This window comes from Branchiostoma lanceolatum, chromosome 10 (genome assembly GCF_035083965.1).
Source record: "Branchiostoma lanceolatum isolate klBraLanc5 chromosome 10, klBraLanc5.hap2, whole genome shotgun sequence".
Lineage (NCBI taxonomy): Eukaryota > Metazoa > Chordata > Leptocardii > Amphioxiformes > Branchiostomatidae > Branchiostoma > Branchiostoma lanceolatum.
In genome coordinates, this window is record NC_089731.1 from 4833246 (window position 1) to 4857083 (window position 23838).

At 42.7% G+C, this 23838-nt stretch overlaps 3 protein-coding genes across 4 annotated transcripts; 2 read left to right on the plus strand and 1 right to left on the minus strand.

The window, feature by feature from the left end:
• Window positions 1–3152: 3152 nt before the first annotated feature.
• On the plus strand, window positions 3153–6828 carry LOC136443878 (5-hydroxytryptamine receptor 6-like). Its single transcript, XM_066441250.1, has 4 exons — window positions 3153–3332; window positions 3822–3920; window positions 4810–4958; window positions 5389–6828. Exons 1-4 carry the CDS (start codon window positions 3153–3155, stop codon window positions 6278–6280), a joined length of 1320 nt encoding a protein of 439 aa, XP_066297347.1. The 3' UTR covers window positions 6281–6828.
• A 4994-nt stretch (window positions 6829–11822) lies between these two features.
• Window positions 11823–21448, plus strand: LOC136443050 (alpha-N-acetylneuraminide alpha-2,8-sialyltransferase-like). Of its 2 annotated transcripts, none has more exons than XM_066440112.1 (8): window positions 11823–11905; window positions 15600–15756; window positions 16271–16399; window positions 16530–16671; window positions 17075–17187; window positions 19170–19262; window positions 19681–19934; window positions 20326–21448. In XM_066440112.1, exons 2-8 carry the CDS (start codon window positions 15611–15613, stop codon window positions 20562–20564), a joined length of 1116 nt encoding a protein of 371 aa, XP_066296209.1. In that variant the 5' UTR covers window positions 11823–11905; window positions 15600–15610; the 3' UTR covers window positions 20565–21448. The 2 variants fall into 2 exon arrangements, with proteins under 2 accessions (XP_066296209.1, XP_066296208.1); XM_066440111.1 differs by lacking the exon at window positions 11823–11905 and adding an exon at window positions 14545–14684.
• Window positions 21339–23613, minus strand: LOC136443051 (sepiapterin reductase-like). Its single transcript, XM_066440113.1, has 4 exons — window positions 23275–23613; window positions 22602–22837; window positions 22259–22341; window positions 21339–22025 (listed from the first exon to the last, which is right to left on the minus strand). The coding sequence occupies exons 1-4, from the start codon at window positions 23579–23581 to the stop codon at window positions 21872–21874; spliced, it is 780 nt and encodes a 259-aa protein (XP_066296210.1). The 5' UTR covers window positions 23582–23613; the 3' UTR covers window positions 21339–21871.
• Between the last annotated feature and the right edge of the window lie 225 nt (window positions 23614–23838).

Consider the following 23838-nt stretch of genomic DNA (forward strand, 5'->3'; position numbering starts at 1 on the left):
AGCAGATGCTGTCTGAAACGTCTGACTGTTTCAAAATTTTATCCAGTTGCCTGAGTAACTATTTTTGGCGTAAATGCTCCCAACGTTACATCAAAAATATCTAGAAAATGGTTTAAATAATATGCATCCGCGAGTTTTCAATAGAGATCTTTCAAACACACAGCTTTTCATAATTTCAGATATAACTATAAGTTACCCGGCGGATAGATGTAGATTGAGGTTACATTGAATATTCAATCGATTTAGAGAGGCATATTAACGTTTATACAAAATGAACCGCTGAGACTACTTTTGACGCTTCGCTAATCAAAGCATCCCACGCATGTAAAGACCGTGGTTACGTACAATGGAAGCAATAATCTTCCAACCCGACCTTTCATTAAATAGAAAGATGCTATTTATACAACGAGCATATGTAATGCTTGGGCTGCAATGCCCTACTTTTATAAACGGAGCAATTTGCACACAGGAACATAATCCCGGCACGTACACATATGTACATATTCACCTAATCAAGACCTGGTCTAGCCTCTACCAGGCTCCGCTGATCGCTGGGAAAATAGTAGAAATCGGCCAAGGGTAGTCCGCTATGCAGGGAAGGCGACCCACGAGTCTACCCTTGGAAGTAAACTTCAGTCTAGTAAACCGATTGTGAGATTTTTTTTCTGCACAGCCAAAAGGACAATATCTTTGTGTCACTCGATGCTACTAGCCTGGATGCCAGACCCCCAAACTCTGAAATATCTATCGTATCACACTATATATATTTCAGAATTTGGGGGTCTGGCATCCAGGCTAGATGCTACAAACTGTTTTGAGTATATATTCAAATGCAACAACCCCCACAATGCGAAAATAGGTAAATATTCAAACGACTGCTTTGTTATTAGAAAAATATCGAAATTAATGATTAGCCCCACTCGATTTAACACTATATCAGAAACTTGTAATAGCCCTTATTGTATTGTATTAGTAATTAGGATGTCAAGTATTATTCTATACTTATATTTTGTGTTATATTTAAGGATTCTTGCCATACTTTGTAGCGTGTACAAATGTCGAGCAACAAAGTTCTTCTGTATAATTACCGGCACCACTACAATTTCTGCCACAAGACACCTCAGTGTTGTGCTACACCGTGACAAACATCTATCTTAAGAATGTCCTCACGATTTTCTGTCTAACCCCGTCGTAAGGCAGGTAGACCCCTTTCCTTCACCCACTGATGTTCTAAATAAAGGACCAATTTAAGTACAGTACAACGAATGTAAGCAGGCCCTAATGCAGGAAGTAAGCAGAGAGCCTTTGAAGTAGAGAGCTCCTTCCTGCTTGTAGATGTAAACCCACGTGTCCTATCACCATCAACATTCATGTTGCACTAGGACGTCTAATGGAAGTCTTCTGAATATCCTTGTACTGCACGGTTCTGTTTGAGTGGTCATGATTTCTAATTAACTGGCCAATATTCAGCTCACTATAGCTACAAATCTAGCAGTGTCATGCCTCATGATTAGGACGTCCTTGAAAATATTACGTTCGCAAATCCCTATAGTGTTGCTCTAGATCGAAAAGGATCACGTCCGCAAATCCCTATGGTGTTGTTCCAGATATGTAGTCCTTTTAAACGGGTTCGCTCAGTGCAAGGCCACATAAAGTACATGGACCACCTCTGTGTACCGAACTCACTGAAGCAGCATCTCTTCTCCGTAAGTCAGAAATATCAAGCTTAGGCAAGCTTGATCAAATCACATTAAAGAGTACTTCTCTATATTGTATACAGAACTTATCTGCACTTGCATCCATCTAAGAAGTAGCAACCTTGAGGTCAATGAGCTCTTTGAGTCACCGTAATGACCGCATGTTGGAGTCCAGACTTGTTGAATAATGTCAAGTGTTCATTAGGTTAGGCACAAGTGCCATTGATTCCTAACTGCACGTAGAGCATTAAATCCAGAAAGGTCAGCGCAAACTCTGTTCTTGTTACTAGCACTCGGTCCTCTTCAGAAAAAGCAGGTGAAAGGATTTTGCACTGGGAGTGATAATCAAGAGGGAATTTTCTTCTTGCAAAAGCGTGGGAGTGTTTCCATCCGGACTTCGACTCACCTGCAAGCTACTTCTAAAAATGTCAAGAACCAATTAAACTGTCTTGGGAAATCTTATACAGGAAATGTGACAGCTGTAAGACAAAGAACAGTACCGAAATAGAATCCATTACAAGAGACGTGAATTGCACGGTATAAATGAATACTGATTGATGTATACGTGCGCCTTCATCTTAACATCTCAATTGCAGTCTTTCAGATCTTAAGGGTCTTGTGAGTGCGGGTATAACAAAGTCCTTAGATGCGGCAGACTACAAAGTAGGGATTCGAATTTTCTTAATTAAGCATGCGAAGGCCTGTATTGAATTTTTTTACAATTCAATTGATGGGTCTGAGAAGGTTTCAAAAGACGCTGAATGTTGCTCCATCTGGGGTTCAGCTGCATAATATAGTCGTCAAAAGAAATAGAACATGTTAGAATATGTATTGTGATCCTTAAAATATTACAATCAAAGCTTTATTTGGTGATAATGTTAACTTAAAAACTCATATTTGCTTCCATCAATAGAATGATTAATATTCCTCCGCTATTTTCGATTACTAACAGTCAATAAGTTCAGACAGCTTTTCATGTACTTTTCGAAGATGACGATTGTCTATAGTGAGATGACATTTCCTGGATTACCATTCGAACATTTCATAAATCAAAATGCTACATGATTACAACAGTGTGGACGTCTGTGTGCCTCAATTTATGGACTCAGATGTCACATGAGGCCACATCCTGCGTGAGAGACACTGACAGTCATCTTCGACCCGAAGGACTACCAAGAAGAAAACAACATTGTGTAATTACAACTAGCCAATGTCAAACCTGTTGCCACAGTGTGTAACAAAAATAATGTTTACCACGTTTTTATTTTCTGATGCACAGAAACGATATTGTGGGAAGAGACTGCCCAGTCGACATTACCATTCGAATATCTCATACATGGAACTACTAAATGATTGCTACGTAGTGTTACAACTGGCATATTTTAAACCTGTTGCTACGATGACGTGTAATAGAAATTGTGGTTGCCACGTATTTATTTGCTAATTACAGAAGCGATGTCGTGGGAAGACGTTGCATTAGGCGACATGGACGTGTTCGTGGACAACGTCACGACCAATGCGTCCTTCGGCAACGGGACGGGGTGCGAAGATGCCGACACGCTGCCAGCTGAAGGACCCACCGCTGGAATGGTCGCCACAGCCGCCTTCCTCTTCCTTCTTACTGCACTAACTGTGGTAAGTTGTACACATGACCTTTTCTGTAGATGATAAAGCTCATGCAGATGTTGGAAATTTGTAGCCTCGTATCTTTCTCTATTGTAGTTTCTGTTTTCCGTCCACAACCATGCTACTGGTCAATAGACTAGTACATTTTGCAGACTTAGATTTAGGTGAGACTGATTGTTTGCAGAAAGTACACGGTGGTTTTTGCATTGCCAAAAGTATGGAAAGCACAGCAACGTGATTCCCATGAAGAAAATTTAAAGATACCTTGCCATTTAAGACATTCATTGTTTGAACTACCAACCTTCAATTCCATAGGCAGGGTCACTAATTAGTACACGACTACGCAACGATTGCCACTGTAGTTCTCCTTAAACTTTGTGATGAGTAGTGGTCATCGTTTTGTGCCAGAATTTCAGAAACGTGCCACTCTCTCCCACTACCTTTAGCTGTAGATTAAAATTGACTACAACATGTTGATGCCTGTGTTTTACCCCGCAGGTCGGGAACGGTCTGGTCCTGTTGGCTGTAGCCAAACACAGAAGTCTGCAGACTCTGACGAACACCTTCATCGTGTCCCTCTGCGTCTCCGACCTGCTGGTAAGTGTAGGGAGAATTACGTCTGATAGGATAAAGCATCTAACATCATGGTTAATATTCCCAAGCTGTACTACATGCATATCGTATTTTTGCTTCGGCAAAATATAAAGGAAGTGTGTTTTTACATGGTTAACACTGTGGGAAACAATCGGCCATTCTAGATACATGTATATGGGGGTGGGGTTGGGGCGTAACTTAAGCCATGATTAACGCTAGTGGTGGCATAGCCTGTGTTACACAATCGATCGCTGTCATTGGCTGGTTGGGCCCCCTCTTAGGGCCTTACTAGTATTAGTGAAAGGGCTACCAGAAGCGTGATTTAGCCAGGCTTGTGGTGAGAGAGAAAACGTATACGTAAGCAGAAAAATTGTAGTTGAGGAAATAGGGAGACTGTGTGTTCCGGCGTCAGAATGTTCGAGGAAATTGAAAGTGTCAAGCGTTGGTATATGTCAAAGTCGATATATTTCTTTGAAATGGCAGTTACAAGGGACGTTAGTAGTCAACGACGTATCAAATCAAACAAAAAAGATTATCAAGCCTGGGTTTACAATATTGAAAGATGACAATTGTAGAGCGCACATCAGAACGAAACAGTATTTTGGTGACACCTCAGGAGCGGAGCGTTTTGTACGTATACACGCGTGTTTAACCTAGTCTCCACCAAACTAACCGCGCTGGCTATAGGGAGAATATTTGCGCCAGGGGAGTTTGGCCATTAGAGGGTTTCATTCGCAGGCTCAGTTAGGATGACACATTAGACCCTCTCTCCGTAGCCGACTCCCTTAGCATACTATTCACTCTATTTGTCCAATTTCTACTATCTTCCCAGCCATCCGCGGGACCTGGTAGAGGATATGTGTTTAACCTTTGCTGTCGTGTTTCCCCACAGGTGGGCGCGCTGGTGATGCCCCCGGCTGCCCTGACCACGCTGTTCGGACAGTGGGTCTTCCCGCAGCCCTTCTGCCCCGTCTGGGTGTCGTTTGACGTCATGCTGTGCAGCGCCTCCATCCTCAACCTGTGCGCCATCAGTCTGGACAGGTGAGGAGCGCACCTTCGTTTCACTATATCTCGATCCAAAAAACAAACAAACAAACAAACAAACAACAGCAAAAAACTTTAAAGAGAAACAATACTACGATACAGAGGCGACACGGCAACATGCCAATCGTGCTATTACTGAGGTTGAGTATAAAAAATGCCTGATTCACACACTTGTTTATTATTTGAGCAAATTTTATTAAGATAAGTACTTGTTGATATAAAGTAGAGGGCTATGTAAGAGCAGTATTATCCGGTGACAAATAAATAATGCTTCTTGTTTTCGTTTGCACCCATGTATTAAAAAAGTTAAACTCTTGCATTCCCTTCCAACTATTGCATACGTCATAATAGCATGCTTGTCGACAGAAAGCAATATCAATAATGAAGTAGCAAACTCAATATCTGCGCATTCCTTCCATTTTTCCAGATTCATCCAGATCACGAACGGTCTGCAGCACGGCACCTACATGACCCGTACCCGGGTGGCCGTCCTCATCACCGTGGCTTGGATCCTGTCCATCCTGACGTCATTTCCGCCCATCAACCTAGGGCTGCACGAGCACGACGGTTTCCCGACCCTCACCAACTTGACCTTCCTCACGGTCACCCCGCAGTGCATCTTTGACCCCAACATGGCCTACGCCCTGTCCGCCTCCATCGTGACCTTCTACATCCCTCTGACCGCCATCTTGTTCACGTACGGGACGATTTTCCGCGAGGCAAAACGCCAGGCAGCCCGGGTAGCCGCTCTGAACGTCCAGCTGCGGAACGAGGGACGAAACAACAGAGGCAGACGAGCAGGCGTCAACGGAATCACCTCTCTGAAGGCCATCCGGACGCTCGGCATCATCCTCGGCGCTTTCATGATCACGTGGCTGCCGTTCTTCATCGCGAACGTGGTGCGGCCGTTCTGCTACTGCGTGTCGGGGCAGGTGTTCGAGGTGCTGACCTGGCTAGGGTGGCTGAACTCTGCGCTGAACCCCATCATCTACCCCCTCTTCATGAAGGACTTCAAACGCGTGTTCAAGAAGCACATGCCCTTCTGTAAGCGGGACGCGGGGAGCTCTGTGGGAACCGTTCCCGGGGGAGCACAGCCAGGGAAGCCCTTGCAGTCTTCTACAGTACAACCGGCGTGCACGGACACCGTGAGCGAGCTACATCCCGGGCCGGCCATCTCTTCGCTAAACGTGCCCGCCCTCCCATCAGTGGTCTCACCATCAACGCGAAGATCGAGCGCGCCTCCGTCACTTTATGAACTGAAGTCATTACAAGCACCCCTGTTTTCCCACGGGACGGCTAGACTATCCTTACATGAGTGATGTAACATGCTTGAGTGGACTATATTCACCATTCAAGGGACTTTAAGAAAGACACAGTCGACAGGTGGCCACTACAGATAGGATCCTTAATGCTTGGGTCAATGGGAAGAAGAAGTGATTTTTAAAAATAGCTGGCCATTACATAATAGTGAGGATAAAATGGTGGCAGATGGTGTGCGATGGTCCAAATCCTTCTGTCTGGAGTTGGTGATTCACTTCAAATCATTCGGATGGGGGCCTAGCGAACCTTCATCTCGTATCAGCCATACGGTGCTTTACACCATTTACACGGACGGGAGACCTGGCGCATCCCCGTCTTGTAGTAGCCAACAAAAGGGTATGTCATCACATAAGGGTCGGTATAACCCCGACGGTGCATAAGCACGGTGACTGATGATGATGAGTGCATAGTCTGCTCGGTGTCCGCACTGGTAGAGTATGGCTGTGCGTGTACAACTACACAGTTAGGCACAATGGCAATAGATTGAGTTTAAGTGCAGCGTTAAATGAAGTTTTATTTTGTTTTGTGAAGTGGTAGGTTTGATTTATAACAAAGCGTTTGTATCAAACTTAAGATCATAGTACAATAACTGAAGTTCTACAGTTCTGAAGTGATATTTGTCGTAAACCATGATGGTATGCATATAATCTGTTTCGATGTTCTTTTGAATATTCAAAACAGAATAGAAGACGAATGTCATTTTGTGGTAGAATGTGGAGTATATACCAAAGAAAGAAATGAACTGTATAAGCTTGTAGAAAACCTATTTCCCTACTTCACACATTTAAGTACTGTACAAAAATTCATATTCCTAATGCGACTAGACAAACCTCCCATTGAAAAACACGTCTGTTCTTTTATATCTACTATAACTGAAAAGCGAGGAGAAGTAGAATTTATCTAATAATAGTCATATTCGTTTATATCCGTTAACGGTACTAGTATTTTGTTTTGTTGTGACCTGTACTTAGCCAAGTGTGGCAGAAATGTGCAATAAAGGTCTTCATTCATTCATTCATTCATTCATTCATTAATAAGTAACGGAAATATCATTAAAGTTTTAACATTCACTGTTTTTATTAACCAGCGATTGTACAAAGTACTACAGTATCTATACTCTTTGTTGATTGTTCTTTATGAATTTTGCAAGTGAAAATCGTGATGATCAGATAATATTTTGTTTCTTTTTCTCGTAAGTAACTCAAGTGATTTAGTTTATATTTGTTTCTAGTGATGTCCAAGGCATTATAATGTCCTAACGACTTAGTGTGTGTCAGTAATGATAACGCCATGTAGAAATGTACCAAATGTACTACATGTAACGTATTTTGATGGAGAACAGAATAAACTTTGTTTTTATAAAGTTCCAAACTTCAGCAAAGTTCCTTTCATTTTGTGTTTCAAAAGTGGTGCCCTTATCCATCGACATGACAGATGATGTAACGGTCACAAGTCTCAGTAGAGAGACAGAGACATATCGGGGTTATAAGGTGCTGAAGACATCTGCCTAAGACTGGCTTGAGAGACTTTGAAACTGTCTTACCCTTTCTAAAACTCACCCGTGTTGATGGATGGAGTAGACACGTTGTCTTCGCCCACTGGTCCGTTCTTTGTGTTCTGACGCGACATCGTGATCTAGGAATGTACGTGCGGGGTTGCATCAAGAGACAAACTCTGGAGTTTGTTTTCTCTACTTCAAAACGGCAGCATGCTTGAGGTGTTCGGGCGAGATGGTGCAATGCGACTTGGAAGATAAGAAGACAACGTCTTGAAACGTACGTGAATGCCATGCAACAATTAGGTCAGTTTATGCCGGGAAATTATAAGTAGTGGCATCGTATGGAGCTGTGTGAAATTGTGGCGTCGTGTGGCGTAATGGGAGAATTTCTGGCCAAGAACTCAGATGCCCTGAGTTCAAATCCCCTGACATGCCCCGAAGTTGTACCATTTGGAAAGGTACTCTATACGAATGTCCTCGCTTCAGTCAGGTGTAAATGTCCCTCGGATAGGAGAGCCACACTTCAAGCACGTTAAAAGAACCCACTTATCGATAAGAGTAGGACAGGTTTATTGTTATTCGACAAGCGCAAGGAACAGTGGACCACGTCCTAAAGCCCCCCTCTCACTGGATCGGTGGCAAGCTGGCGGCGTCGCTACGTCCTAAACTGGATTTGTGTCACCCTTGACTTTATAATGGGAATATCATTCAAAACGTACAAGTATGACCAAAAAGACAACAAAACACACTAAGATTAAAAAGATTCGTTTTTTGTCAATGAAATTCGTTGTGTGCTTTGTCAATTCGATCAGCCGCAGCGACGCCGCCGGCGTGCCGCGGGTCCAGTGAGAGGGGGGCTTAAGGAGTGTGACCCTTTCCAGTAGCGCGCATGTTGGCGGAGCGACACAACCGGGATTTGAACTCGCGGCTTCTTGATCCAGAGGTCATAGCTTTGGGATTCTCGTTGGTCGTATATTGTGCATCGTGCAGGTAGAACATTCACTTGTTACATAGAGATAGACGCGCCTGTTAGAATTATCCCGCTGTTACGGCATGGTTAACATCTGGGAGGCTAGGAAAGGTCTCGTGAGACATGCGCACACAGCGTGGCCGCGGGTTGCCCAGACCTCGGGTTTGACCCCAAAATATTGGAGAGGGCAAAAACCAATCGCTAGATTCACGGGCGTGTAACGAGGTATTCTGCGATGAATACATCTCAAATCAAGTTTGTGTTAGGGTCAAGGGCGAGGGTTAAAGGAAAGACTTTAAGATGCAGAAGCCATTTCTTCCAAGTTTGTTACCCCGAGCTAAGGTAATAACTGTATTCCCTTCACGATATCTTCACTTATATCGTAAGATTTGCTGGTCCACCTTAAGTTGTTCAGGGATCACACATGAGCGCTGAATAGATGACGCGCCGGTATTACAATCCAGGGTGGCAACCTACTAATGCTCACTTTTAGCAGAGCAATACATCAAATGAAAGTAAGTGAGTGTTTGAAATATTCATCTACGAAAATAATATACCGTTATGGCAACACAGCCAAGAACCAACATTTTTACCCCAAAAAAAGTTCCAATTACACGTACCGTTTGGTCGGGTTGCTATCGTGTACTATATGAGTTGAAATTAGGACAATCCAATAATCATGATGATATTGACATTTATGCTCGAGTATTCGCAGTCAGTTGAGCTCGTGGTTCCAGTAAATTGCTCACTGGGAGACCCCGGTTCGATCCTATGTCAGGACATCTCAGTTGGGACTGCGCCCGTCTTTCGAAAGGGACGTAAAATGGGGGTCCCGTGTTCGAGGAGGCTGCGTCGAGCACGTTAAAAGGGAAGAGCTAGCAACTCCTTCTTGTCGAAAATATATTAGTACCCGACCAAACCAGCAAGGAATTTGTAAACTCTAAGGGTCTAATCGAAGGAACGAACGAAGGAACGAAGGAACGAACGGACGGACGACGAACAAACGAAGAGATTCACAGTCCTTTCGTCTCATAGTGCGGTGAGAGTAATCTCCAAGCAGATCTACACGGTGCCACAAATCGTATATGCTAGCCAGAGAAGCTCCAGTCAGCCGTAGGTGCGGACTTCTCTAGCTGACTGGAGCTTCTCTGGCTAGCATATACGATTTTTGGCACCGTGTAGATCTGCTTGGAGACTACGGTGTGAGGTAGTGCTGCGTACCTAAACGTAACATCGGGTACAGGTACCGGTACAGAGCTTTAGGTACAGGTCCGGACATGTACCTGTACCTGAACAATTTGAAAAATTTACATGTGTTTTTCTGAACTTCTTACATATTGACAGAAACATAAATAAACTGTGTACAACTTGTCAGTATATTTATTCAAAGAACATACTATGTTTCCTACCGCCAAACTCCCTTGGCCTTGCTACCAAAACTCCCAACGTGCCTGAATGATCTGTTGCATATTAGTTACGCTGTTTGTTCCAATGTGTCACTTTGGTCACGATTGGTGTTGCATGAGGCCATGAGGTTAGGAGATCAGTCACAAAATAAGTACATGTCGGTGTAAATTTATATCGGTACAGTACCGGTACTTCATGATTCGGTATTTTGGAACTGTATCTAATCAATTTTACGGTACAGTACCGGTACACAGTACTAGTGTGCGGTCATCAACTCTAATTTCACTGACCATTTCCTCTATTCAATGGCCCAAATGTTTAACCATAAACGTTTGCCATGTGATGAAAAGAAATATGATATCGTTGATCCTTCAGTTTACAGCAAGCTAAAAGTGGCCATTTTTCGGCAGTATACAGATCAGGTTGATCTGGGTCCCTTTTCAAATCATAAATACTTACTCAGTTTCCATAGTAACATGATTATGTTCCGTGCAAATTTAGATATAATTTCCGGATTGTCGAAATCTAAAAGGAAAATGTAATTTACCGTGTCTAAGATACGCCTCTGTGTCTATGATACGTCTTCGACAAGGAAATTAAAGATGCCTTCGGGAAATACATGCACAAGCAACGTTATCATGTAGCACGTGTCCACGCCATGTGAGGTAGATGAATTGCTCTCATTATAGCCCATCCTGCTGCGATAAATGAAGTAAGGCTATAATTTTCCTTTATTGAATATCGTTTTCGGTCCACTTTAGTATGATTAACACCGACTGGAAAACGCCCAAAGCGCTGCACAACTAGATAGTAGCACTGGTGATGATTTTAACAAGGTGGCACATTTTATAACCGGTGCACAGATATATACAGTAGCGTTACCATTATCACAACTCTACCGCTGTATTCATACATGCTATCCTCTATAGCTAGTCATTGATGCCAAGACAATTTGTTCGCACCAATATCTGAAAATGTATAAAACGACAAAGAGTTGAAAGAAATAGTTCAAGAACATGTCTGCTACGTACCAAACTTTACATTATGTTGCAAGGTCATGGATAAACAATATTTTTGGTCAATATTCTTCTGACTATAAAATACGTTACTATTGCAAGCTTTTTAAGCTGACTTCTAGAAATGCGCCACCAAGAGGTCTAGTAGAGACTACTGTTACATGCGACGTCTTGCTTCTAGATACCTGACGCCATCTAGCGACGACAGTTTCAACTACAACTTCACTTCTCAAAACTGAAACACACTTTGGCACAACTATAACCTCCATCAACCTTAATCCGCGGGTTACATAAATCCGGCACTTTGAAAAACAGTGGGTTTGAGAGATCTGTAGTGCAGCACCCCCAGGTATGCACAGTTGGGATATACTGGAGTGAATTATACTGTGGGACGTTGAATTTGGTTGGAGATTTGTTTGGACGGATCTTTTCAGGGTGTCGGAATTATGCACCCTGGTGGAATTATGTTTGTAGAAGTTAGGTAGTATTGTGTTGACAAGTGCGACCACTTGGCGGGCTTTCTTTGACACAATGTCTTGCTACATTGGCTGTAACAATTGTTACAACTCGCTACAATGGGGTTGTGACCTTTCTAAGGACACGCCTTCATGTATGATTGGGACCCGGGTGACGCCCGAAGGTGGACATAGTTCGGTAATTGGCCCCATTAACAACTTGGGCACGAAAAACAGAACTGGCTTATACGTGTACTCTTGTGGCTTCTAACTGCAAGGTAAGGCGTTTTTACTCAGCGACATGTTTGTGATAGGAATTGTGCGTAGATGGTACTTGATATCAGTGCGTCCCCTCTATGTTGCTAGCTGACTAGTATTTGGCAGTGGCTGTCTGTGACTAATATAAGAACCTTCTTGGCTAGCTTGTTCCCCAACACGTGTGCAATCACCCCTACGATAACACGGCGCGAGGTCGACATAGACGCTTGTGGCGTTCTCCGTTGTGTTGGCGACTTATACATGTACACATAGGACGCCCGTGGCAGCTAGCTGTACCCCGCTATGCTGTAGAATATCTATAAATTAATTCTGCATCTTCGTATGCTTGCTAACTAAAGTAAAGTTTGAGTTTATTCAGATCCACAATGAGCTTCAAAAGTTGAGTCACAAAGAACGTCGATGTCTCTATATGTCTCACTGGACCCGCGACACGTTGGCGACCTCGCTGCTTCCTAAATTAGATTTGTGTTACCCTTGACTTTATAATGGGAATATCATGTTAAACGTACAAGTATTACTAAAAAGACAACAAAACACACAAAGCGTAAAAATATTCGGTTTTATCGATGAAATTCGTTGAGAGCGCTGTCAAATCGCCCGGACGCAGCGAGGTCGCTAACGTGTCGCGGGTCCAGTGAGAGTGGGGCTTCAGACTATCGACGCCTGCTACAATTAGTCCTATTAATACTACATGCTATACACTATGAAATATTGGATACTCCCCGACATTTTTGTTTAGAAGCACTAAGACAATTCTAAAGTTGAGACAAACAGAACGTTGATTTCTGTAAGTCTCTGACGTGTACAGACCAACCAGTGTTGTACGTGTTACGCCTCAGGTTATGCACGCTTATTTGGACAATAGTCCTTTCCTTGCTATCCAAGCAATATACCAGAAAAAAGGTCTTGTTGTTTTTCTGATGGTTGACTTAGTCTTTCTAAATGTTTCTGTCGACTTAAAAGTGGCTTATGGTATGGTCCAATTCGTCATAGGCCGTGGTACGATTTCGATATCGTACAATCCTTCATCAGGCTGTTACAGACACTCGAGTTCCTTTCCAATTTGTGTACGGAGCCAAAAATACATGAAGTGGACATTTAACCTTTGAAGACCCCACTAATGATGTTCAACTTGCGCACGCCCTACGCACACGGCTCTTTGTTGTATCCGATGGTATCGTGTTGTTGACTAATTTGTCACCAGACTTTGGTTTGCCCAGTGGAGTGCACAGTGCGACTTTTCTTTGAAGGATTTTTTCTTGGTCGAATTTTGCTCCGAAAGGTACATTTATCTGCTGGGGAAGACAGAAGGATGTGTATTTTGATATTCTGGTCAAAATTTTGTGACCTTTGCTATGTATTTGTAACCTGTAATTGATCCCTACATGAGATGGACCTGGTTTCTCTCTGGCTGGACTTACCCATTGGGACAGAGGGTGAAATGCTAGTATCGTTTCAATGTTTTGTCTGCACCTCTTTAAAAATTGACCGTTTTTATTTTACGTAAACAAACTTGACAAACCTAGTTTTTGTAGTGGGGGTGGAGGTTTAACATGTATATATAGTTTAATGTGTTTTGAAGATATTGTTATTGTATGGCTTATCCATCTGCTGCAATGGGAGGTCCATTTAATTGGTGGCCCCTCCCCTTCAGACGACACCTTGAGGGCTGTCATGATCACCTCACTCTTGGGGGTCCAGCGGTTACCATGGGAACTAAGACTGACGTCAGAGAGTTAAATAGGTAGAAAACACGTGCCCGAGTAAATGCATTCGTCAACGTCAATGCATGCCTTGCCTCTTCTTGCAAACATATACAGCAGTTAATTCATGTATGTAAACCAAACGGTAGTCAAGAACAACTGTGGTTGAAAATAATTTTAAAACACTAGCTAGAAAAGGACATCATCATCAAGTCATTTAAGGTAAAGAAAAGGACATGAAGGGGAATAAGGTGATTTATTGAAATTTATTGAAAGCAAAATTCAAAAAAGGACATATAAACCGACCCTTTGTCGCTGCATCTAAGCAATAGTTACCCTCTTTGTAACACGTGTGTAGCAATGCACTCCCCTTCTCTAATCTCAGCTACATACTAATAGTACAACATTGCACTTTGCTACTTTCAATAAAACTTAAGGATGGCAACGGTCTTTCTTTATCATGTGCCTTTAACTATAACTATATGCACTGAACATAGAAGTTTCTTATCTTCTTTTTGAAGACAATAGACATGCTAGATAGATATCAATTTACCCGTGTTTTTGTGGTTTACCTTGCCTGCGGTTATACGTGTGCAGTGAAGTCTGTTGTGCGCAAGTTCTGTGACCTGCCAGTTACCTGGCAGAGGGCAACGGGATTCCAACAGTTTATGTGACTGATATTTATCCATACACGTACAGAGAAATTATGGCGTGTCTCTTAAATACTTGGAAGATAAGGTCCTTAATAGCCTTTAAGTTGCGTGCTGTTGATAAGGACATTACAGTGCTCGCTGTTTCTTTCTTCATCGGTCAACGTGTCTTTCTTGTTCCGTCAAGGACATTCACGTTTTTCACGCATGCATAGCCATATAGTTTGCGTATACACTACTTGAGTATTTTCGTAGCGTCTTCCTTACTATAAACGTTCATAAACATTGTTCAGATTTGGTATTTTTCCTGTTTATTTTTCAGCTGTTGAGATAGTTTGGTGAGGTTACATGAACGTGCTGCGAGAGAATTATGTGTAATTATTGCACATGAGGTGATACCAGACAAGTGCCGTGACCTCGGCGAGGTAAACAGCTCTGACGTAGTCAAATGTGAAATTGGCATCCGAACGTCCTTTCGTAAGATGTGTCCTAAAATATAATATTTCATGAGTACAAGAAAAAAGATATTTAACTGTAGAACGTATGAAAATCTTGTTAAGTTATACAGACTTCATGAAGATCTGAATAATCGTACATTGTGCAATGAACCACAGTTATCGTTCCGTGCTACAAATAGAATTAGAATGCCCCACCTCCTAATTTTCAATTGACCTTGCTTACATGATGTCACATTAATCATCAACACGAACAAGTAACACCCTTGTCATTTCACTGCACGAAATCTAAACTTTAAGAAGACTTAAAGCATGCATAAAGGTTGTGTTTTTTTAAAGAAAGTATGCTTTACGTAGTCTTAAGACTTATTTAAGGGACCACCAAAAAGTGGTCACACTGGTCAGGTGGTCCTTATGTAGAGATGGTCACTAGTACAGGTTTGACTGTGTACCAATGGTCAGGTGGTCCTTATGTACAGGTGGTTACTTGTACAAGTTTTACTGTATATCAATGGCCAGGTCGTGATGTAGAGGCGGACACTAGTACACTTATCAATGGTAAGATGGTCCTTGTAAGAGGTGGTCACTAGTACAGGTTTGGCTGTATATCAATTGCCAGGTCATCCTTACGTATAGGTGGTCACTTATACAGGTTTTACTATTTCACACAGGTACCGCCACCATGTCCCCTAAGATAAAGACCCTGCTGGCGCTGTTTTCCTTCCTGCTGTATGTCCTCTGCATGCTGGAAACAAAAATCCTTTTCCGGAATTCCCCTTGTGATTTGGTGTTATGGAAATGTTAACACAAACCTATCCAAGGTGGTCCTTATGCGGATGTTGGCACCTGTACAGGATTGACTATGTAACTCTCTATCTCAAACAGGTACCGCCACCATGTCCCCTAAGATAAAGACCCTGCGGATGGCGCTGTTCTCCTTCCTCCTGTTCCTGATGACTACGAGTCTGAGGTACACGCTGACCGGCGGTGACGTCAGGGTCAGGATATTCATCGACTCCACACACAAGGACTTCGGGCCACCGTTAGCATTACATACATTGTGCATGTGTTTGTTATAATTACGACTCCAGAAAGATAAGTGAAGTATGTATCGTGTACTCCCATTAATGAAGATGTTTCAACTAAACAAACAAACAAACAAACAGACCTGCACCCAACCTCTCGTCTTTCACTCTTAATTAAACAAGAAGCATTTGAGGAAAAGGAGGCGAATGGGGTCCGTGTGTTAATCAAATCGCAAGGAAAGAGAAAATAAAAGCAAGTTGGTGTCTGAAAATACAACATAACTTTGTGAATGAAAGACAAAAAAAGGGAAATAGTGGTCAGTTGCCTACGAAGTTAACATTTTACGGAACACGTTTATGAGAAAATAATACATGGTTTGACCTTGTAAGTGTCGGACCAGTCAGATGGAAGGTTTGATCGGACTGGCCTGAGACTTGCAGGGATTAGACTGTTTTGTGAGGCGTTGAGCATTTAACTGAGTCGAATTTTACAAGGAAAAAATAAACATTGTTTATATATTTCTAAAACAGGCCGGAGGTTGCCATACTACTATCCAACTCCGTGAACCACTCAAGAAGGAGCAGAGACATCCTCAATTCCGTCAACAGACAGAAGTTTACACGTCACGAGTTCAACTCCCGAGCGATACAAATCTTCAGGTATGGTTAATCTCAGGAGATCTTCATTTTAACTAGCTGAATAAATCGTAAACTTGATTAAAATCATGGCAATAGTGCAACAAATTAATATCAGGCGTTACAAGAATAAATTTGTTTGTTTTTGTTTCAGAAATCAGCTCAACAGTCAAGTTCACACCCCTGAGATATTCGTTCTCACGCAGTCAAACACGCGCCCTGGCGACCGCATACCGTACTTCAGGGGTCGACGTGGCTTCAATATCGACCAAAAGTTACACTCGCTGCAGCCACCTGTAAGTATTGCTACTCATTACTCAAGCTAATTGTAGATCCAAATAAGGTCAAAGGCAAGCTAAGGTATACATGTAGTATCTAATCTAGACAGACATACATTTAGTTAGTTAGTTATAAAAAAACAAATCGCGGTACGAGGGAAAACCAGATTTTCGCGGTGTTTTGAATACGTGGTTGAAACAATTTGGTAGTCCGATCGAGCTCTAAATAGCTCGCTGTATGCATGAACATAGAATCTCCGTGCAAGGGAAGAGTGAGCTTAAGTACACATTTGTAATTTCGACGAATTCAAATCAGGTTGCCAAGGCGGTGATGCACTCAAAACCAGTGAGTTTTCATGATTGCATATCATTGTTGTCAATGTTGGAATTCGAAGAAACATATCCATTACTCCGATGACAGAGTATAGCGGCCGGTGGAGGCATATTTGACCGCTGTAGCGTGGTGGGGAACAGCGGGATCATGAAGGACAGCGGCTGTGGACAGGAGGTAGACGGGGCGGACTTCGTCTTCAGGTGAATTCATTCTGATCGAGCCAGAGGAAAGAAACAAGAGCTTTTAAAAAAAGCTGGCGTTTCGGCTACGTTTATAAGTGTGAATTGTCTTTTCCCTTTACTTGAAGTAAAATCTGCCAGAGGAAGTCACTCAAGGGCTGTTCAGTCTATAAGAAAAATTGTCATTTTGGGAAATGAGTACTGTTTTAATAGAGAAAGGCAGATTGGGGAAAGCAATTTTGAAGTTACGTCACTTAACTTAAGTGCTTTTGAAAAAGCTGGTCTTGGCCTACAACTTGTACTTATTTGTAAAATGTATAATAGGCTCATTATAAAAGCTATCAATGTAATTATGTACATGGCACGCAATAAAACATAAAATTTGAAAAAGCACCATTGAATCATCAGCACTATGGTAATTAAGTGAAATAGAAGTTCATAACAGCTAAGGTTCTATCTAAAATGACTACCAAATGTCAAACAAATCAACAGCTACCTCATCCGTATTATTCTGGTTTCCGCATTTACAACATTTCTTCCTTATTTTCCTGGGTAATTTTGCTAAAATTCATGAAAATTCCCATAGTTTTGTGCCGAGGGGCGCCACTTTCCACGTCCGTGTTGTCTGAATGAAGTCGATACTGAACAATGGAGCATTTGCTACTGTAACAAAGAATCGCTGTTTTGCAAACAACATCAAGAGCCTCTGTTTACATCGGGGATAGAAGTTTAGTGGCGAGTGTTTTGCAAGAATCATCTTACCGCGCATAGGAGCCGCTGCACGGTATTTTCCATTACAATAAACAGAAAAATTCGAATGCCGGGTTTGGAATCTATGAAGTCCTGTTCATAAGACAAAGGCCTTGTATATATTAAATGAATATTTAAAAATAACAAATATAAAATATTTCTTTATTTATTAATGAAAAAAAATGATATTCATAAATATGATATTGATAGATTAATATAATATCAATATATATTTTTGATATTCAATATCTAAAAAGAAAAAAGAACCAATCCATGCACGGAGACGAACCCGGATCTTCTGGGTCCGAAGTGCTTCGCGTTGCCAGATCGGCCAAGCTGCGGTACGTAACTATTCATCCTGGACGTAATGCTATAACCTCACTATATGGTATCATTTATGCCGATTTTTGGTCGTTTTCTTGACGAAATCATTTTTTTTCTTCTGCAATCTTGTGGAATAGATGTAATATGGTCATTTTTCAGGATATCAAAGTCCGAAACCACAATGCAATGATATTTCCGAACAGTTGTAGCAGTTACATGCGGTCGCCGTCCTGTGTCACATGCAAATCTAGCCTGCCTGCATTTTCGTGCTCTCTTGCCATATAAGGCAACGGCTATACAAGGATTTGAGAACGTATTGCCATATAAGGTGTTATTGTGTGCGACACAGTGTTGAACCAAGCTTCCCTGGTTCCTTCCTTGCATGCTTGAAGGTAAAAGCCAGGACAATGCGTTCCGGCGCGCATGCGCCGAAACGCAAAAAACTACTGTTTGTCATGAACTATCAGCTATGAGGCTTTTGAATCTGCATATTTCCTTTTTGTTATCAGACGCGTCTTACCGATTTGGCACTGATCTAGAATAAGGAAAATTAATATCCCCAATGCGTTTTCATAAACCGGCTGTAGCTAAACCCAAACAATCCTGCATTTTCAACATTACCAAGAAGCGAGATGAAGTCGAACCTATATGCTAGACTTCCAATACTTGCACCAAAATGTGTATGTTTGTAAACATGCCATTGTTGTGACCTGTACTCAGCTCAGTTGAGAAAATATGTACAATGAAGGTCTCCATTCAATATTCCATATAATGAAGGTCTTCATTATTGATAATCTAATTGTAACATTGTAGAAAAATAGAAAAACCAACAATCGTAAATGTTACTCTAGAAGTCATTCTACAACCGTTACGTTAACATTATGTACATGTTTTCACCGAAATGAATCGATCCCAATACCGCTCTGCAGGTTGAACCTGTTCCCGACCGTTCCCAAGTTCACGGACGACACGGGGGCCAGAACGCATCTAGTCACGTGTGATGGCGTCACGCTCAACAAAAAGTAACACTACAGTTTGTATAGTTACATCTTTAGACTGGCACCCATCTAGGATAAACATGCACTCAAATGGCACTTAACATAAATGGCATGTAGAAGAGACTGTCTAAAGTTGTAATGTTTCTTTCATTCAGATAAAATGCTTCTAACTATGTAGCAAGTAATATCGATAATGTCCTAATCGTTCCTCTACTTCTAATGTTCCTTTCTAAAGTATACAATATGATGTAAATGAACCTTTAAATAACTTAAACACAAAAGGGCAGAAATAAAGTAATTTGCGAACGTGCAAAACTTTTATCACTTTTTCAAAACACTCCATATTCATTTTTGCTTTCAGTTCGTTCAGTCTGTTTTGCAAGTTGTCTCGGGATCCTCTTCTATTTTTCCAACTTGATCTAACCTGTCGATATGTCCGCAGATTCTTAAACCTAGGAGAACCACGGTGGAGGCAAGCCTTCCAGAACTACGTGACGAACAGCCGTTACGGGCCGGTCCTGATCCTCACGTCGCCGTTCAGTTCGCGCGAACACACCCAGAAGCTGCTGGACCTGCAGAGAACGGTCCATGATCAGCTGGGGATGAGAGCGACCGTGGTGCTGGGACATCCCGTGCACCGGAACGCGACCGTGGAGTACTGGCACAGGGCTGGACTGGGGAGGACTATGTCTAACGGTGAGACACAGCATATACTGGCAATGCGAAATATCTTAGCTACACAACTATATGGGATTGTACATGCCGACGTTTCGGCAACTTTCGGCTACGTTGATTTCCGTCTCGTTAGCGGCCGTTGCCATATGAAACGGTCGATGCCATATCGCATTACGGTACGTAGACAAATCCCTAATAATTGCGCGATGATCGACAGAGTAACGAGTGTAGTATACATATTACTACCGAAAATGCCATTTAGAGCTCGCAGACTCGTGGACCGATCGATTTTTCTGCTGTGTGATAGGGGTGACAGTAATTGAGTTTCAACTTAGTTTGAAGAGTTTCATCTCTAAGGCGTATTACTACACATGACGACAGCGACCTCTTACGACGTTCTCTCTCACTGTAGGTTTCTACCTGGTGAGTTCGGCGCTGTCCCTGTGTAACCAGGTCACGGTGTTCGGGTTCTGGCCCTTCACGGAGGACAAGCAAGGGCGGCCCGTGGACTTCCACTTGGCCCAGGACATGTGGCCTCACCTCTCACACGAGCAGGGCGAGGACAGCCTGAACAGAATGCGGACGGAATTTCAGATGTTACAAGAGTTGGACAGACTAGGTCTACTGAGGCTTGTGACAGACCCATGTTGAATTGATCCGGTCACTGCTGCAGTACTGTAGAACGGAACTAGCTGTAGCCATGATCAATCGAAAATGGTCACAGTACACAAGAGGTGACTACAAAAGGTCACTACTTCAAGCCTTGCGTCACTTATTGCTTGTGGTCGAATTGACCTTTTCTATATAGGTCACCTGACCATAGTGGCTAAATTGGCTTAGTCTCTCGAGTGACCACTATAGACAGGTTTGACTGTATAGTATAGACAGGATATTCGATGTGAAGAAAGCTCTACCAAAAGCTTAGGTGACCACAGTGGCCAGGTGGTCTCCGTGTAGAGGTGGTCACTTGTACATGTTTGGCTGTGTAGTGATCATGAAGTAAGGCAGGTACCTCTTCAATAGATAGTTTATCTAACAAGATGGACTATGTTCGCAGTCGCCGACGTGTGCCTCTGAAATAGCCTCCACCAGGCCTTCCTATGGGGATGGATAGTAGAATTCGGCAAAAAAAGGGAATAATTTATTAGTAGAGCGCAGGCGGGAAGGGAGAGTCAGTCCACGGTAAAGTTGATATTTCCCCCGCCAATGAAAACCTCTGGTGGCCAAACTTCCTTGGCAAATACTCTCCCTATAGCCGGCGTGGTTATTCAGGTAGAGACTACCACTGAAGCTGGTGCAGTACGCTGCACATGAGGGGCGGTCACTGACGGACTGACCGCGGTAAAAACGTCTTCAGTGTTGTAGACACGAACTGTCTGATGAAATGTTGCAAATATGTCATAGACAAGCCACAAAGTCACACGATAATCCACCCATGTTACTGTTTATTTTCAGACTCTGTTGACACGGGAAAATAAGTTATAGCTAATACCTGCGGGTCCAAGTAACAAATAAAAACAGAACAAACAGCTGAATATCGTCTCTTCCCTTATTATCGTAAGACCACACACAGTACGTATGGTTAACTTTGTGCTAAGGCACCTTCAATACAGTCAGTACCCCTTCCCCTCGGCACATTGGCACTAAGTTATGTACTGTAGCGCTAGCAGCTTTTCCAGCATTAACAAAATAACCACAAAAAAAGAGAGAAAGAGATCACAAAGTCTTCCTCTCTATCAACTGAAACAAGAGGTACAATCTGTGTGTGTCTGTAGCTAGCTACGTTAGAGGCACTCTCGTGAGATAAAAGGTTGTATACCGACTACCATGCCCACTACTAGCACCAAACTAGGCACAGCCTCATTACTCGAAAGGGTACCTACTGGCTGAACTTCAAGGTGAATATTCAAGGTGAATATATAAATACACAGGATAGAATAGATGATACTCTTAAATGTTCAATCATAAAAGTCAATATGACTTCCGCTCTCGAACTTGTTATCTTGGAGAAGTTTGACCATCTTCTTGGTGGACACGTCGGGATCCAGGGCCGTCCGGTTCTTAGACAAACCGACGAAGAACGCGCGGATGTCTGGGTCCGCAGTCTTCTTCCTAATAAGGACATGAAAAAAGAGACCTCATCATCATTTTACATCGCTTGCAATGTATAATACAATCGAAGAGCTGAATCTTATCCAAATGTTTTCTTATCATAGCAAAAAAAAGCTGCAGTTTTTTTCCAGAGTTAGAATATTATCTTGAACTTTAAGCTCAAACCTGGTTAGATTTCGTGCTCAAAATGATATAATCTTTCAACAGTTTTGATAAAACTTCTTCCAACTTACGCTGCCTCCTCCACCATTTCCGTCTGTAGCGGGCCGGGCGCGTAGCTGAGGACTCTAACGGCAGGCTGTTCCTGGGCTAGCACCTGTAGGAAAAATTGTAGTTTAATGCATCATTGTTCACGAGGTCCACAGGATAATGCCGCAGAAGGACGGATAGCAGCTGTTTTACCCATGGCAAGTGCTGGCGTATTGCGTGTACGCAAGCTGGCAACGAGTGCAATAAAAAAAAAAACGAGCCAATGTAAATGTCATGAGCACGAAAACATAGGGGGAAGAAATAAACCAAGATCATAAAGGAAATCATAAATCTAAAGTCGCTAGGAAGTAGGAACAAAGGCCATACCTTGAATATCATGTCTCTCGCCGCCTTCCCGCCACAGTACAGCCCCCAGGACTTGAAGGGTTGCAGCGCGCAGAGGGAAGTGATGTTAACCACCGTCCGCCGCACGATCGACTCGGTAGCGGAGAAAAACTGGGAGTTCAAGCACAGAACGCTACTAACGTTCAGCTGGTAGTAGTCGGTGATGACTTTAGGGTCGGATAGTTCTGATGTCAGCTTAGAAACGTCACCTAGCGAACCTGCGTAAAATTGCAATGATGAAAAAGATGAATAGCTTCATATTTAAACTAGAAAAATAAACAAGAACGATACGTCAGGCTCGAAATCTGATTTGATTGAAAAGGTCACGTGGTTTATTTGACGGTTGACGTTGCAATAGCGCTGCCTTTGACATGTACATGTTTGCTAAACCAAAAATCTGTCGTAAGTTGCAAAAATAAGCTACGCGTTTCCTGCTATATTGCTTTATTTTGCCGATTAATAGCAGGTAAATCAAAGCGTTGGACGGTTGGTCGCATTGCTAAAACCTGCACGGTGACTCTCTATTAAAGAGCCACGCCCACTGTGTGCTCCGTGCGGAATCATACTGTACTGCACAGTGAGACCATTGTTTTGAACTCGACAGCTGGTTGACTGAGCATACACTATCAAAGCACAACAACGTACAAGTACATACCTGCATTGTGGATGATCATGGCATGTTTGAAACTGCCCGGGGAGGGTACGTCGCAGATCCGCTTGTGAAGCTCGTCGCTGTACGGCCCTGCTATGTCCCCTGCCACGATCTTCACCGTCACATGGGGCGCCACAGACTCGATTTTCTTCTTCGTTTCGTTGAGACCGTCCTCCCCTCTGGCTGTGATCACAATGAGAGAACCGTCCCCGACTGTCTCAGCCAGGTTGATGGCCACAGCCTGTCCGAGCCCTTTGCTGGCGCCGGTGACAACACAGAAAGTCGCGACTTTCATGTCGGCAGCCGCCATGATTTCCACTGACCTGTGACCTCACAATGTGGGGAAAATACGTAATACGTCAGTGTGTGTTCGTTATATCGGTTTTGAATAGCTACAAAGTTGTTTCAACGTCTTGAAAACTCTAACGTAGATATAACATTAACCTATGCTGCTAAGATATTTCTTAAATATCGAAATGATAATCGTAAATTAATTTTTCCAAGACTTTTAAGCAAAAGGAAAACCAGCACGCTTTATCAATGCACCACCCCGAAGTTAGATTGAAG

What these genes read in the sequence shown, in the direction of transcription:
- LOC136443051 (XM_066440113.1), bottom strand. Translation starts at nt 23,581, where the DNA reads ATGGCGGCTGCCGACATGAAAGTCGCGACTTTCTGTGTTGTCACCGGC. An exon ending in CGAGAGACATGATATTCAAG is followed by an intron (nt 22,342 to 22,601) that starts GTATGGCCTTTG and finishes TTTTTCCTACAG; the next exon opens with GTGCTAGCCCAGGAACAGCC. An exon ending in GAAATGGTGGAGGAGGCAGC is followed by an intron (nt 22,026 to 22,258) that starts GTAAGTTGGAAG and finishes TGTCCTTATTAG; the next exon opens with GAAGAAGACTGCGGACCCAG.
- LOC136443050 (XM_066440112.1), top strand. Translation starts at nt 15,611, where the DNA reads ATGTCCCCTAAGATAAAGACCCTGCGGATGGCGCTGTTCTCCTTCCTC. An exon ending in CACAAGGACTTCGGGCCACC is followed by an intron (nt 15,757 to 16,270) that starts GTTAGCATTACA and finishes TTTCTAAAACAG; the next exon opens with GCCGGAGGTTGCCATACTAC. An exon ending in GGGGCGGACTTCGTCTTCAG is followed by an intron (nt 17,188 to 19,169) that starts GTGAATTCATTC and finishes ACCGCTCTGCAG; the next exon opens with GTTGAACCTGTTCCCGACCG.
- LOC136443878 (XM_066441250.1), top strand. Translation starts at nt 3,153, where the DNA reads ATGTCGTGGGAAGACGTTGCATTAGGCGACATGGACGTGTTCGTGGAC. An exon ending in TTCTTACTGCACTAACTGTG is followed by an intron (nt 3,333 to 3,821) that starts GTAAGTTGTACA and finishes TTTACCCCGCAG; the next exon opens with GTCGGGAACGGTCTGGTCCT. An exon ending in TGCGCCATCAGTCTGGACAG is followed by an intron (nt 4,959 to 5,388) that starts GTGAGGAGCGCA and finishes CCATTTTTCCAG; the next exon opens with ATTCATCCAGATCACGAACG.